The sequence below is a fragment of the Gavialis gangeticus genome, unplaced genomic scaffold (genome assembly GCF_001723915.1).
Source record: "Gavialis gangeticus isolate Ggan-Ray unplaced genomic scaffold, GavGan_comp1, whole genome shotgun sequence".
Classification (NCBI taxonomy): domain Eukaryota; kingdom Metazoa; phylum Chordata; order Crocodylia; family Gavialidae; genus Gavialis; species Gavialis gangeticus.
This window is the reverse complement of record NW_017729000.1, coordinates 17,216,711-17,231,579: the sequence shown is the minus strand read 5'-3', so window position 1 is coordinate 17,231,579 and position 14,869 is coordinate 17,216,711. Positions and strand designations below refer to the sequence as shown.

General features: G+C 43.4%; 1 protein-coding gene across 2 annotated transcripts in view; it reads right to left on the bottom strand.

Moving 5' to 3' along the window:
- Positions 1-420: 420 nt before the first annotated feature.
- ARHGAP26 (Rho GTPase activating protein 26) overlaps positions 421-14,869 on the bottom strand; it is a 456,593-nt gene continuing 442,144 nt past the window's right edge. The window contains exons 22-23 of one of the 2 annotated variants that reach the window (XM_019506355.1): positions 12,098-12,189; positions 421-3,328 (exon numbers count right to left, since the gene is read on the bottom strand). In XM_019506355.1, the coding sequence (XP_019361900.1) occupies positions 3,240-3,328; positions 12,098-12,189 (181 nt within the window). In that variant the 3' untranslated portion in view covers positions 421-3,239. The remainder of the gene's footprint in view (positions 3,329-12,097; positions 12,190-14,869) is intronic. The other variant, XM_019506356.1, reaches the window with a different exon arrangement.

Sequence of the window (14,869 nt, the reverse complement as noted above, 5' to 3'; positions counted from 1 at the left end):
GATGCGATACCTTTTATCACACAAGTACCCTTCTTCAGGCATAGGGAGACTCTGCTGTTGTGAACTTTAAAGGGTGAGCTTAAAGTGGTGCAATGGGGAAACACCCTCTTCTCTACCCCATTAAGAACTTCCTCCAAGCCATTCAATCCTGAACATTTGATTATTCTGCAAGCCAGAAAATACTGCAGAACAGAGGAGGCAGTCAGATACTTTTTGGGCACTTATATGCGGGGAGACTGCTCTGCTTTTAAAATAAAAAAATCCAGGGTGTTGGAGCAGACTCAATTAATCAAGTCTGCTGGAGCACATAAACTGATGCACTCTGGCAGCCTTGTATGTCATGTGTATCAATGGCACACCGTGTCTCCGTGCTGAGAAAATGGTGGCGACGTGCTCTCAGATAAAATATATTTGATGTGCTTTAGTTCAAAGTGCCCTGCTGCCATTTTCTCAGCATGGGGATGTGCTGTGCTGTTGATACACATGACACGCAGGTGCTTTAATTAAAAGTGCCTGACGTCGTGTTGACAGCACATGTAGAAATGCCCTTCCCATCTTCATCATTCCTGTCCATGGTAGGAACGATCTCCTCATGATCCCCCAATTCACCCCACATCCATGTGTCTGATTATGCCATTCACAGGTATGTCACTAAAGTCTACCTGGAAGAGTCAAGAATCTAAAAGTTAATCAGTGAATGGTGAGAGACAAGTTTACTGAAGTGACTTTCAAACAAAATAGATATGGCCAAAAACTTTGTGAGAGTGTGTTTTTGACTAAGTAGGCCTGAAATCTGCCCCTTTCTCCTCTCTGTGGGCTTCAGCCAGTTAGTTTTTCATCCTTAACATTCTGTTATTCATCGTCAATAACTTCTAGCCTTTTAATTATTTTTGTTTCCTGGAAGCTAAGATTTGGGGTTTCCCCTGTCTCTGTCTATCTGGAAATAAGGAAGGCTCTTAGCTGGTTCCACTTCATTAATGAAACTCCAAAAAGGCATGAGTGTGTGTGTGTGCGCGCACTTATAAATGCATATATCTGTGTATTTAAGATGGCAGGGGAAGAGCATGTCTTTTCAAAACAAATTATATAATTAACTGCAGTACAATTTCTAATAAGACCCTTCAAACAAAAGCAAAAAGTAAAGAGCTGTGTCCCTCACCAAAAGTCTGTTACCTTGGAAGATGAATATTAGCTCAGTAAGCATTAGAGTTTGGGAAAAAAGTACTTCTTCCTCTCTTTTTTTCCAGCACGAAAGTCCAGGAAGTATAATTAATGTAAATGAAAATAAAAAGTGAGCAAAAGCTCAATCCAGCTGTCTGGCAGGGTCAGTGACAGAAAGGAGGGAGGGAGGGAGGGAGGAAAAGGTCAACTAGTTTAAAAGTTTGCGTGTGTCTGTCTGTGTGCCTTTCCCTTTAAACTGGTTTCAAATGTCCTCTGAACACCTAACTCATTACAGCTCTGCTAAAAATATCAAATATAAAACTTTCCCCTGCAATAATTCATGTTATCCTATTTACATGTCAATAGTTTTGCAAAAAAATAAACAATGAAATTTACACTGATTCAACCACTCAGCCTCTTTACAAATAATTAAAAAAAAATAAAAAAAAGAAAGAAAACAAGTTCATCCCATAAATCCCACTGGTGTGTGATAATATGATGGCTAGACAAATAATTCTTTCTGCCAAGACACCACATTCTCTTTCATTATTTTCTAGTACAAAATGTAAGCACTTTAGTACTTGACATGATATCTGTAAAGTTTGGCTTTGCAATTGTACAGTTTTCTTTTTCTTTTCTTAAGTAATTTGGAGCTGAGTTAAGGACTATGCAAAACAATTTATCCCAGAACAAGTAATGGAGCAGAGAGGCAGCAAAGCTTCAGAACTTTGTAATGAAAGGGGGAAAATATCAGAAAAACTAATCCTTTGTTTTCTTTCAACTTAAGCTGGCTACATGAACAACAAATGCTTATGTGGGTACAAAGGAATTTACCTTGCATAATCAGCACTGCACAGACTTGGCATAGACAAAATATACACCAGGCTGCAAGCAAAAAGTCATCTATAAAGCTATGGAAGTGAGTGGCAAATGCAACTCGAAAATTACATAAGAGCGGTCTGGGCATTCAGTAAACTTGGGTCCTCTTTCTCCAGTGAGCGCTGGTAAGTGATGATGTGAAACAGCAAGTCACACAAAAGAAGTGGTATTTATCAGGAGCTGCATCTTGCCCTCCAGGAAGGAAATGCCGGTTGCACAGATCACAGATGTTTACCCTGCATAAATCTAAAAAAGTTGAGAGATTTGGTCCAAAATATTCTCTTCTGTTTGTGCTGATGTCCACAAGAGATCTGATGATTCACAGCTGTTATTGTGCTCACTCTCCAGAGATCATTCAACCCTTTCCCCCACCTTGTTTTAATGGCATTAAAAAATGACGTTCTCTGTTTTGGAGCATGTTGGGTAGCTGTAGTTACCAGGGTACTAGCGCTGTCAATGCATTGAGTTTGGGACTGAATCCTGTAAAGGATGGCTGAGTGTCACGCAAACTGCTGCCGCAGAAACAGAGGTTTGACGTACATAAACAGTCCCTTAACCTCTCTCCTGCCACAGCTAAATGAAAGAGAGATTGCTTTCCTGTCTGCACATACAAAATGAGGCTTGGCTGATTCAACAAGGAAGACTTCGTGGGCAAGCAAAGGCGATGGCCTCTGCTCCCATATTATCTCCTTCCCCTGACATAAGGTGGTGACTTAGGGTCCAATCTTGTACCCCCATAATTTGTACTAATTATGTAGGCAGTCCCCAATGAAATTAATACTGAAGTCCATGGGGCCACTCCTGCTAGAAAAGGGTTTGTAGGACTGGCCCTGCAACGGGTATTAAAGTTCCTTTTCAGATGTCGTATTTTGCCTTACCTTTTCATTAACCTAAAGCCTCAAAAACTGTGACAGACCAAGTCGCAAGAATCACAGGATTTGTGCAAGAAGTTGAAAGAGCTGAATGATCTCTCCAGAAGCTTCTGACCACCTCTTCTGCAGTGCCTTTGCACACACCACAATGGATCGCCGAAGGAGATGTGTACATTATTATTCATATAAACATTCATTTCAATAGGTATTTGCGAGTCTTTCACCTTGCATTGCACAGTGGCAAAGAGCAAATGATCTACAACACTCTAATCAGCAGTTGTCATGGATACCATGTAAAGCTCAGCAGTGTTGCTTATGTGCCCAAAGTTATAGGAACTCCACGTAGTTTTCAGGGATTAGTCCTGTCTTCCCGTTCAGGGTTCCTTCCAACCAGCCAGGCTCCTGAGATGGATGAACTGAGGAGAGACAGAAGGATATTAGTGGCATTTTCTAGTGGAAAGAAATCAGGACCTGTGTAGCCACAACAGATGCTCACTAAGTCTTGAGGCTCTTGCAACAAACACCAAAAGTAAGCATGGGCTTCTCCCGCATGAAGGAGATGGTAGCCTCATTTGTTCATGCTGCTTCGTCCCTCACTAAGATAAAGATGGGGATAAGGGGTCTTCTGCCATTTCTCTATAGATGAGTTTCACGTCTTCTCTCATCCCCAAGAGAAATGCAACCGTCTACTGCAGATGTCAGAAGTTTGGACTCAAATTCATGCCAGTGAAGTCCACTGGCTTCCCATCTGTTACTCCAGGGTCCTGATACCCCAAATGTGTTGCTCATTGTTCTCTGTCTCCATGGTCTGGTATTTCTGTGAGTGATGTGAATATGTTGGATGTATATGTGTGAAGGTTACTTTCCGTTGAATCTGCTAAGGGCAATGAATGCATAGTTTTATTTCATGTTTACAATAAACGCCATGCTTGTCAGTCTGGTAACACTCTCTCCCACCCCCGTGTTGGGAGTCATTTATTTCTGAATGTCTGTGGACAACATAATAGTTTCCTCCACATGCTTTGTGTATCCCTAATATCTAAACCCCTTCTTGTCTCCTCCCTGCTCTCAACATCCGGAAGGGATGTGACCCCTTTCTCTTGTCCTTCAGATGGTGTAAGCAGGGTTTGAATTACATTTTGACTCTTGGGGGGGGTCTGCAAAAAAAATTAAACTGCTTCATTGATTAACGAGTCCACCTAAGTGAAGGAGCAATCCGATCGGAGACCCCGCCAGGTTATGATTTTCAAATCAAATGGGGGGCTCTCACCTCTTATGACGGGGATCAGCCCCACTCCCCACCACCCCAAGCTTCCCCTTACTTCAGACCCTGGGTGTAAGCACAGAAAAACCCTTCTGCCCTTCCTTCTCTTTGGATACTAAGGTGTAACACCATTTCCCTCCCTCCTTCCCATGCTCAAGCATTTCCACCCCATCTGCTCTCTTCCCTTCAACTCTGTATCTTAAAACTTCTTTCCCTGGATTCTCTTCTCGAATCCCAAGGTCTGGAACGCTTCTCAGTGCCCCTCTCCAAGCCCTGCTTTGCTTCACTTTGTGTGAGAGTCTTTTAACCCTGGGGCGAAGAAGTTATATTCTTGTTTGTAGAAGCCACTGTGATGACGAGAGGATTATATAAACCTGGTCATAGGCCCAGGCCAGCAGGAGGAGGAAGGAAGGAAGGAAGAATTATGAAGGAGCCATTGCTGTGTGTGTGCTGATAATATAAAAGGCAATCTCTGGAGAGAACAAGGCCTTGCTTTATTATTTATTTTTTTTAAATTAGGGAAACTAATTTTCTAGGGAGGTTGGGACAATTAAAGCTCTTTCCCTCTCTCTCTGCCCTACTCATTAACAAAACTTCCTATGTTTGCTTTTGAAAAGCATTTCCCCCTCAAAGTTTTGTAATGACCGTAGTAGACTCAGGGACAAAGTGAGCTGAGCACTCAGGTAAATAGCAGGTTGCCAAATAATGACTGGTGTGTACACACGGGAGCGAGGGTGGGGTCACGGAGAGAAAAATTACCATATTTTATTGCATACACTAAAAAACAAACCAGCTGCTGGAAATTGTAGTGCACATTATCTGCAAGAAATATGGCAAAAGCAAGCTCTTGCTTATGGGTGAAACAGAAAGTATCATCTAAAGTGATCTACAGGGACAATGTGCAGGATCAGCTCTCTAGCTGCTGCTACTGAGTTACTTACTATAAGGAAAGATCTTTTTTCCCCCCCTCATTCTGCCTTTTAAAAACAAGTTGTGTATAGATGTGCCGTATGCAAGAAAATATAGTACTTTAAATAAAACAAGACTTTAAACTTCCCCAAAACCTGAGTTAAATCATTTGTTAAGCTTCAGCACATATGGCTAACTCAACTGTCTTGTGACTCTGCACTTCCTTGTTTAGGCTTAAGCTAGTCTCCATAAGAAAAAAATACTAGCGTTATCTCCAGCAAGGAGCCCAAACCCTGCAGTATCATTCCAGCTAGCTGAGACGTATGAAGTAGCTCTGGTAGGAGCCTGGAGTATTTTATTTTTTCCTTCCACATATGGGCAATGGAACAGAGTCTAGAGAAAGCGCTTATTTCATAAACAAGAGCTTTATGCCGATGCAGCAGAGAAATACTCCAAACTCTGACCACAGTAAATTATCAGATTATGACAATAAATCAACATTTCAGAGTTATCCAAATTTCCTGGCCTGTAAAGACCTCAGATTTCTGCAGGATCTTTCCAGTGACATGGTTTCTAGGTTGAATTCCAGAAGGAAAATGGGCCAACAAAAAATAAAAACTCCTGCCTACATAAGGACATCAAAGGTGCCATACACCCTCACACCCACACTATTCCCCAAACTTTCCCACATCAGCATTATTTTATCTGCAGCTAACCTCTAAAATCCCCCCTCTCCCCATACGTGCACAGTTCCCTCTGGTTAAAAGGCATGTGGCTCCAATCTCAAGCTACCCACTAAACTCCCTCCTTAAACTTCAAGCCCTGACACCCTACTACCCCTTCCAAATGCCAACCAAGACAACTCTGTACCAACCAATACCTCCCACTGCCTATGCACAACACAATTCAAGTAGATGCCTGATACAGAAAAGTATTTACTGGGATGCATGAGGGAAGAGAAAAAGAAGAAAAATATCCTATGTTCTTGCAGTCCACACATCCCCATCTAAGACATGTCCTTTGTTTTCTGGAAGGCAGAACAAAGAAAAAAAGATGTTTCAGGAGTTATGGCTGAAACCCTACCTGCTGCTGAAGACCGGTTTTCATGGTTGGAGCTATGATTTTGAAAAAACCCAAAAACAGTCTTCAAGGGTTTTACATAGACGACTAGCCCTAAGTAGCTAAAAGATGGCAAAATTGCCAGAAGAAAGGTTAGCTTGATTAGTGGAACACCAAAAGTGTTAAAAAGGAGATACAATTGTTACCACCTTTGAGTAAAAAGCAATGAGCCATTAAATTAACAGATTCCTTCAGCTGCCTGAATGGAAATGCTACTACTGTTGTGAGCACGAATCGAAGGTGGAGCAAGAATCAAAGCAGGGTATTTCTATTATAGACAGAAAATCAGTTTCCCGACATAAGATATGCATCCCAACTTGGAAGGAGGACTGATTCTTGGGAAAAGAGTGTGGGTGGTGTGCAAGTAAATAAAGTACTGGGTGGCCCAGAAGTGTTGGGCATAAAGTGACTCACTGGAGGATCTTCTTACTCCCAACAGCGATTCCATCTTCTTGTCCTCAAGGCATGAAATGCAGTGCTATCACTTAAAAAGCAAAGTGACCCTCCCACCCCCACTCATAATGCTACATTAACAGATATTTAGATTAAAAAATTGATTCTTTGGGCCAGAGCACCCACAGTGCTAGACATCACAGCAGCATGGAGGCAACAGCTATGTGATTTCAAGACCTGGAATAATTATTTTCCATGAGACAGGGAAGAGGGATGAATTTACTTCAGGCCATTCTGAAAAATGATTTAAAATGGCCTAGGATTCCAGCAGAACTGGAATGGAAAATAACTTTACTTCTGCTTACATGTCCAGCATTTTGCTTGAATAAGAAATGTTAACATTCTGACTGTTGAGAGAGGAGCAAAGTGAAGCACTTGGGAATGGGAGGTGCTTAGGTTTGTCTACAAGGTCTTCTCTTATAGAAATTTTTTTTCAGAGATGTTCAAGGTAGAATATTTATTTATTCCATGCTCAATCATGATGGCTGCTGTCAGTTCACAACAATCTAAAACAAGGAATCAGCAACCTATGACCCATGAGCTGGATCTGGCCCACAGAGCCATTTGATCCAGCCTGTGGACATGGGAGGGCAAGGGGCTGGGTTGGTGGTGGCTGTCGCTCTGGGATAACCAGTGGGAGTGGTGCTTTCCCTGCGAGGCTGTGGGAAGAAACAGCTATGGCAGCTGGGTCCTAGCACCTCCCTGTCTGCCCACCCACCTCTGACCCAAACTGAGTTATTCTGGCCTGCAGCCTAAAACGTTGTCCACCACTGATCTAAAAGAAGGTAGCTAGCTACTGAAGTCAGCTAGACACTTTGACCAGACAAGCCGGCAAGTTTTGTGGGGGCGCTCCTTTTGCTGACAGTGTGCGTCCTCCAGTTTGCTTACTAGTAGGTTCTGTATGGAAATTACGGAGTCTGAATAAAATGAATGTGCATGAGAGACAAGACTGATCTAAAATGTAAGTTCAAACATTCTCACGTTTTGGGAGTGTTCAGATCAGAATTGGAGCTTTATGGCTCGAGTCCAGCTCCATGTTACATCTAGAGATAAATGTTTGCATGCACTAATGACTTAAGATGACACAAGGCCAGAGAGTATAAACCAGCTCTAAGGATCACTTGTAATTTTATTCTACTCCAGGTCCTATGTTAAAGATTTTCCCTTTCGGAGTCCAGTTCTTTTCCCCATGCTTGGCTTTCCTTCTCATCCAGTCTTCAGACTTTTATCTAATCAGAGATGAGTAGTCAGCTTAAGAAAAAATGCACTTGCCAGGAGTCCCAAAAGGGGAGCAATTCACCACACCATGCTGAGAGCGCCAATTTTTGAGCTGAATAAAACTGAAAATGGTGTCACTTTTCAGCAGCAACACAACTATCTGTCTTAAGGAGACAGCTAAGAAACACCCAGAGAATGTGATTGAGAGTGTATAACATATGGCAAGAATGGCCTCTCAGGGTCTGAACCTAGAGATGTTACACTCAGCAGAAGAGAGAGTGTGTGTGTATGTGCACATGTATGTGTGTGCGCGCGCATGCATTAAGTGCAGTCTTCAAATTCCAGATCTCAATAAATGGCCCAAGAAAATGCTTTTATTGAGTCACATGAGCTCCACAAACTGTTCTTCAGTTTCTTTAAAAAATAGACTAACGTTCCTGAGATAAATTCCTGTCCGATATATCAGAATATATACTGCATATGCGTGTCCCCACTATGGTATGAAATTAGGATACAAATTGAATATAACTTTTCCACAGTTTAAAACCTACAGCAGCTGGCAAAAGCAATCAGGACAGCTTTTAGATTAATTGTTTCATTTTGGTGGGCTTTCCCTTTAAAATGAGACTCAGAATTTATGGCTGACTTTTTCAAAGGTATGTGTTTAAAAGTAAGGAATTAAAGCTAATTTTCAAAAGTGCTCAACACCTACAACCCTAGCTGAAGACAAGGAAATTAGGCCTTAAATCTTTACAAACTATGTTAAGTGCCTACACAGAGGTACATCACTTCCAGAACTCATGTTTAAATGTCAGCTTTTAATAAAATTATTGGCCATGTTTTCTAATTTGTGTCACTGGTGCATACAGATTAGTGGTTCTCCTTCCATAACAGGTCTCCCCAACTCCACCCTCCAGGACTTCCTTCCCATGGAGCTGGAAACTCTCTCCCATTTAAGTACAATGATAATGGCAGAAAGGCTGCAAAAACTCTGTGGAAGTCAAATGTGATTCTCAAGTGGAGAATCCATTCTAAAAACTGAAATTTACACCCTGAACATAACACTATTTAGTGTTTTATTACCTGACTGATCAAACTAGCATTCCAAGTTAGATTAATTTGCTGATGCTTATACACTGCTTTACTGCAAGCACTACAGAGCACCAGTTAAAGCTAGTCCAAACTATGCATCTTTCTTCAATGTTTCTGTTAATTAGAAACCATTTTTATCGATATTAGGTTTTATAAATTCTCTAAGCAATAATCAATTTTAGACACTGTCTACTAGATGGTATCCCTTCTACATTTCTTCCCTCTAGCTACTACAAAATTATCTGTTACATGATTAGGGAATTCTGCACAAATTCTCTACTGAATAATCTATCAGTTTTTATTTAGCAAACAGTATACTCCAATCAATCTTACTCCTAGTTAGCAGTCCTGTTTTCTATAATGCACAGAGAGGAGAGAATGTTTATTTAAGACAACATCCATGAGATGCCCAGAAAGAGAAATCTCCCTCATTGATAGATAATTTACTTCCTCTTCTTATCAGATCCTCCTAGGAAAAAATGTGTACGGTAACTGCTTCCAAAATGACAAGAACATACTAAATTAAAGACAAAGCTCTACTGGAAATAGATAAGTCTTTTCCACGCAATGCAGTTATATCCAAGACAATACTGAAAGCTTCCATTAGCTAAAACATCTATTTTCTTGCTGTAGAAAAGCCCAGGTTTTTTAATAACAAGACCAATAAATTAACTGATTTCACTCTATCTATTACAACCCCAACTTCCAATGTGTAGGAGAAAAAGGACACACATTACAGCCTAGAATAAAACACTTGTTTCCCCTTTTCATTTGATAAATGAACCATTGCAGCAGTTCTAGTACAATGTTCAGAAGCTAATCTGTCTCATTTAGAAAGCTGTTCAGGGATACTACCCTATGAGGCAAGTACCAAGTAGGGCTTTGATCAACTGTTCACAAGCTTTTGCAGCTTTTGTAGCTGAAGTTGATTGTTTTGAGCTTCCTCCTTACAAAGGGGGTTTAATTATGCAGCCCCAAATCCAAAGAATGAATAGAATGGGGCAACAAAGTAATAAAATCAGACATGGGGCAGTGCACTTGGATACACATACCCATACACAGAGTACAGCATTCAGAACTGTGCTTAACTCAGTACCCTGGCAAGTACCTTTTACCAGCCAATGTAATTTTATCTGGAGAACTGGGGCACATGTTTTCCAGGAACTATTATAATTGCCAGGAACCAGCAGGAACAGCTGGCAGCTGTTGCAGAAGGAAAACAACCCAACTGAGGAGCAGGATGGGTCTTCAGAGTGAGAGAAGACCCACTAGCTTGGTTCTCATTGGTTCACAATGGTATATCACTGCACTGGGGCAAATGTGACCACACTTAGCTGTTTTCTAGAACTGAATATCTAGGTACAAACTCCACATTCCTATCCACAGCCCTTACTGACCTGAAAAGGTCTGTGACCCTTTCATCTAATGCTGTGCTTTCTCCTATCATGCCTGCCAAGCCACAGCTTTATCATTCCCCCCTAAACCAGGGATTTCAAATACATCTGGCCCCATGGGCCAAAATTGGGCCCACAGACTCTCCCTTTCCCCCTCCCACACACTGGATCCAGTGCCCCCAGTGTCTATTCTGGCCAGCCTAGGATGCACACCACCAATCCAGCTGATCCAGGGTGAGCACTGCATGCTCACCCTGTACCAGCTGGAGCAGGTGCCATGTATGGTGCAGTCCTGGACCAGCAGAGTGGACACTGGACCTGACATGCAGAGAACCCACAGAGCCCTTCATCCTCATGGCAGATCCAGTGCCCTATCTGGTCAGCGCAGGACTACACTACTCATGGTACCTGCTCCAGCACCTGCGCTGCATGCACTATGCACCCTGGGCTGGCTGGAATGAGCATGTGCAGTGCACATCCGGGAACGGCTAGGGCAGACACCATGTGTGATGTAGTCTCCATGAGCACTGGATCTAGCAAGCAGGGTGGGGGCATCCCAGACTGGCTCTGCACAGGTGCCACATGTAGCACAGACCCTAGAGAAGGCGCCACATGAGATGCATGCCCCAGCCTTGCACATGAGGTCAGTCCAGTGCCTGTCACATGTGGCATGTGGGTCAACTGGAGATCCAGAGCCAGCATCAGGGAGCCAGAGGTTGTGGTTTCACAGGCCAGCCCTGGCCAGAACTTGACACCCCCGTCCTAGACAAAGACCTTTGAAAGGGAATTTATTTGGAAATCATCAGTATTCTGCTTTAATTGGACAACGCTGGTGTTGAAGAGACAACTGACTTTCCTGTCTTAAGAGCTGAGTCTGCAGCCTGCACTTCGCTGCTAACTATAGCCCTTTCAGAGACATGTTACTGAGTACCGTAAAATAGTCTCTTCCAGTCTGGGTCCCAATGAAGAACTGCAGACTTAAGACACAAAGGACCCTCCCATTCAGGGGTGTGTGATGGACTTAATATTTGTGTCCAAGTAATTCTATGTGCATCTTTCATGGCATTTTTAGTGTCATTTATGAAAAATGGATTTTGGGATCTGTTGCCTCCTACCTATCTCCACACTCACATTTACACAAACTGATTCTATCCCCCTGATGGAGCCTAATCATATACAGTAACTTGCTCCTCTTTGGCGTGCCAAACGCAACCCTCTGGTGCTCATCAAAAGCAATATGGATGGTCTGTTATGATGAATGCCCCATGATGGCAGGTTCTCAACTTCTCCAGCATCATTCTCCTGATGCTTCCTCTCTGCAACATTACCCTCTGCACGTGCTCTAAGCCATACCTATGAAACAAATCCCCTTCTCTCAAAGCACTCAGTTCTGAAGAGTGCCAAGTACCTTCTGCAAGATGCTGAGCATCCATGACTCCCAACAATGCATTCAAGCTCTGCTTAGGATCAACTTTTGAGCCTGTTTCTCAAAGATACTGAGCACTGCAATTTACACAAGTTATGGATATTCAGCAAACTTATCCTTAAAAACATCTCTGCAAGCCTCATTTTCTCTGTAATTTTTAAGTCTCTCCCCTCTGTGGCGATGTCATTACAGACTCCCCAACTCATAAACGCAACAAAATGATCTAAACTGCTATACTAAACTGGGATCTGTGGGTTCTATAACTTTTGTATTACGTTATATTCTCACTGTTTGGGAAGTTGAGACTTACCATTATCGAATATGGTGCCTGCTTTGAAGGAGAGCTCTGAGTCGTGTTCTGCTTTGCAAGCATACAAGGCTCTGGCTTTCCGGAATGGCGAGCTGTAAAAAAAAAGAATTTATTCAGCATAAAAGGAAAATGTCTATAAAAATACATTTATAACACGATTTCCCTCCCGGTCTCTTGAGAAGCATATTGATGAAGCTGCCAGATGGCAGGGCTCTGGGGGAAAAGGTTGCAGTGGTCAGGGGAAAAAAATGAGAAATATTTCAGATGAAGCCGAACTCTCACAGAGATCGTGCCTGCCTTCAGAGGCACACTGCACCATACTGGAAACGTCAATGTGATTGCAACCGTGGCATTCAGGATCAGAACATCTATTAGGTTGCCCAACACACTGAGCAACACTAAATCAGAGGTCACTGGAAAGAGAATTAAATGAGGGCAGAGCAAGCTGGGAATATTTTGTGACTCACGGAGGAGAAATGTCTAAATAAATGCCCACTTCCTACTTGAGGCAGGCGGGTGACTTGATTAACCTTTCCCTGACTCGGTATATCAGCTGGTTTGATTTGTTTCCAGTATCTGCCAAAAAGGTGACTCTTAAAAGGCTCATTTTCCAGCTGCATCTTTCCATGCCTGTGGAAGAAATTCAGGCCTGCAGAGAAAGCATTTCAAAGCAGAAAGAATAAATATTAATATTAATAAAGTATTAATAAACCATTAATAAATCTGTCGGCCTCTTTAGAACCCACCACTTGAAGTTATCAAAGACTGTTACAAGCGTTAAACTTCACAATGGCCTCCAGAAGGAAGATAAGTATTACCTACTTCATATAGTAGGGTAAACTAAGGCAAGGGGTTAAACAGCAAACCACTTCATAAACTGAAGTGCATCAGGTTTCTAGTTCACTGGGGACATATTAACCCTTCCTTTCACTTCTACTCCAAGTTTGAACAAGACTAGTAAAACACCAGTCCTGGTGCAGCAGCCCAGTTCCTGCTTTTGGGGCAGGGGGCTGGACTCGATGATCTCCCGAGGTCCCTTCCAGCCCTAATGTCTATGAAATCTATGAAACCAGGGGAAACTTGAATTCACCATTGTATTTTAAACCATTATGTTGCACATATTGCAGCTTTGGAAATAAAGACCCTGAGAGATCCCTCCCATTTCATGCAAGAAGCCATGTTCTGATGCTATCTGCTACTGAGAAGCTCACCAGAAAAAGTAGAAGTCTTTTGCCTGAACTAGGAAGAATGGAAGGCAGGAAGCTTGTAAAGCCAGTTGGTCAGATGCGGGAAAATGTATTTCTTATTGATTGCTTTTCTGGCACTGATCTCTGCCAATCTGGGACATTAGGTTGTGCTTCTTCTCATTCAAATACTGTACCAGGGAGTGCTAAAACTTGTCAATTAAGCCTTAAGAGTTTGTTCTTCGAGGCAGTCAGCCTTCCAGTGAGCGGATGTGGAAGATCCCATGAGATCTGCATGTGGGACGTCAACTCGTGGCTTCGGGAATGGTGTCTCACAGTGGGCTTCCTGGACCAGGACCCATACTTCAGAACAAGAGACATGCTCGGGTGGGATGGGCTTCACCTCTCCCCCAAAGGTAAGTGTGTTCTCTTCCAGGTTGGCTGATCTCCTCTGGCACGCTTTAAACTAGGCTCGTCGGGGGAGGGGGAGGAAGAGGACCAGGGGAGTCACAGAACACCGATCCAAGAGACACCCACAAGAACAGCCCAGCCAAGACAGGCGACGAGCACAAGAAATACCCAGGTAAGAGGCAGGGGCCCGGACAGTCCTGGGTTGGGGGGGAGGCGCATATACCGTCAGGAGGCCTTAAATGCCTCTACACTAATGCTCATTGTATGGGGAACAAGCAGGAGGAACTTGCCCTTCCTGCTAGCTAACACAAACCCAGACACAGCGGGGCTCACTGAAACTTGGTGGGATCCAACTAGGAGACTACTTTGGGAGGCACTGAGGTCCCAGAGGGGTGGGGAGTTGGGAGGAGATGATCCTCCAAGCCCAAAGGTGACAATCCCCATGCGAATCAAAGGGGGCAAGAGTGCTCAAAAGCCCCCATAGCTCACCAAAAGCATCCAGGAATATCTCAAAGCCAAAAAGGAGGTGTACACCCAATGGAAGGGAGGGGCCATCACCAGGGAGGATTATACCTCTGTAGCTCAAGAGCTAATTTCTTTAGTAGATTCTTTGCTTCCATTTTTCTGAGCAGGGACAGGGACATCCCCTGCACTGGATTCCCAGATGGCCTCACAGGAGGTGCAGCCAGGCCCAGGGTCAGTGAGGACCTAGTCAGGGAACATCTGGAGGGACTAGATGTGATCATATCATCAGGTCCCGATGATCCTCCACCCCAGAGTACTGAGGGAATTGGCAGAGGTCATTGCAGAACCCCTGGCATGGCTTTACGAGCACTCGTGGTGCCCTGGTGAGGTGCCAGAGGACTGGAAAAGGGCCAATGTGGTCCTCATTTTCAAAAAAGGGAGGAAAGAGGACCCAGGAAACTATAGGCCCATTAGTCTTACCTCGGACCTGGGGAAGCTCTTTGAGAAAATTATCCAGGAGCACATCTGCAAGGGACGAGCAGGGGAGATTATGCTTATGGGCAATCAACATGGGTTGATTAGAGGCACGTCCTGCCAGACCAACCTGGTGGCCTTCTACAACCAGGTCACAAAAGCCTTGAATGCAGGTGTCATGGTGCACGTAGTCTTTCTGGACTTTAGGAAGGCCTTCGACACTGTCTTTCACCCCATC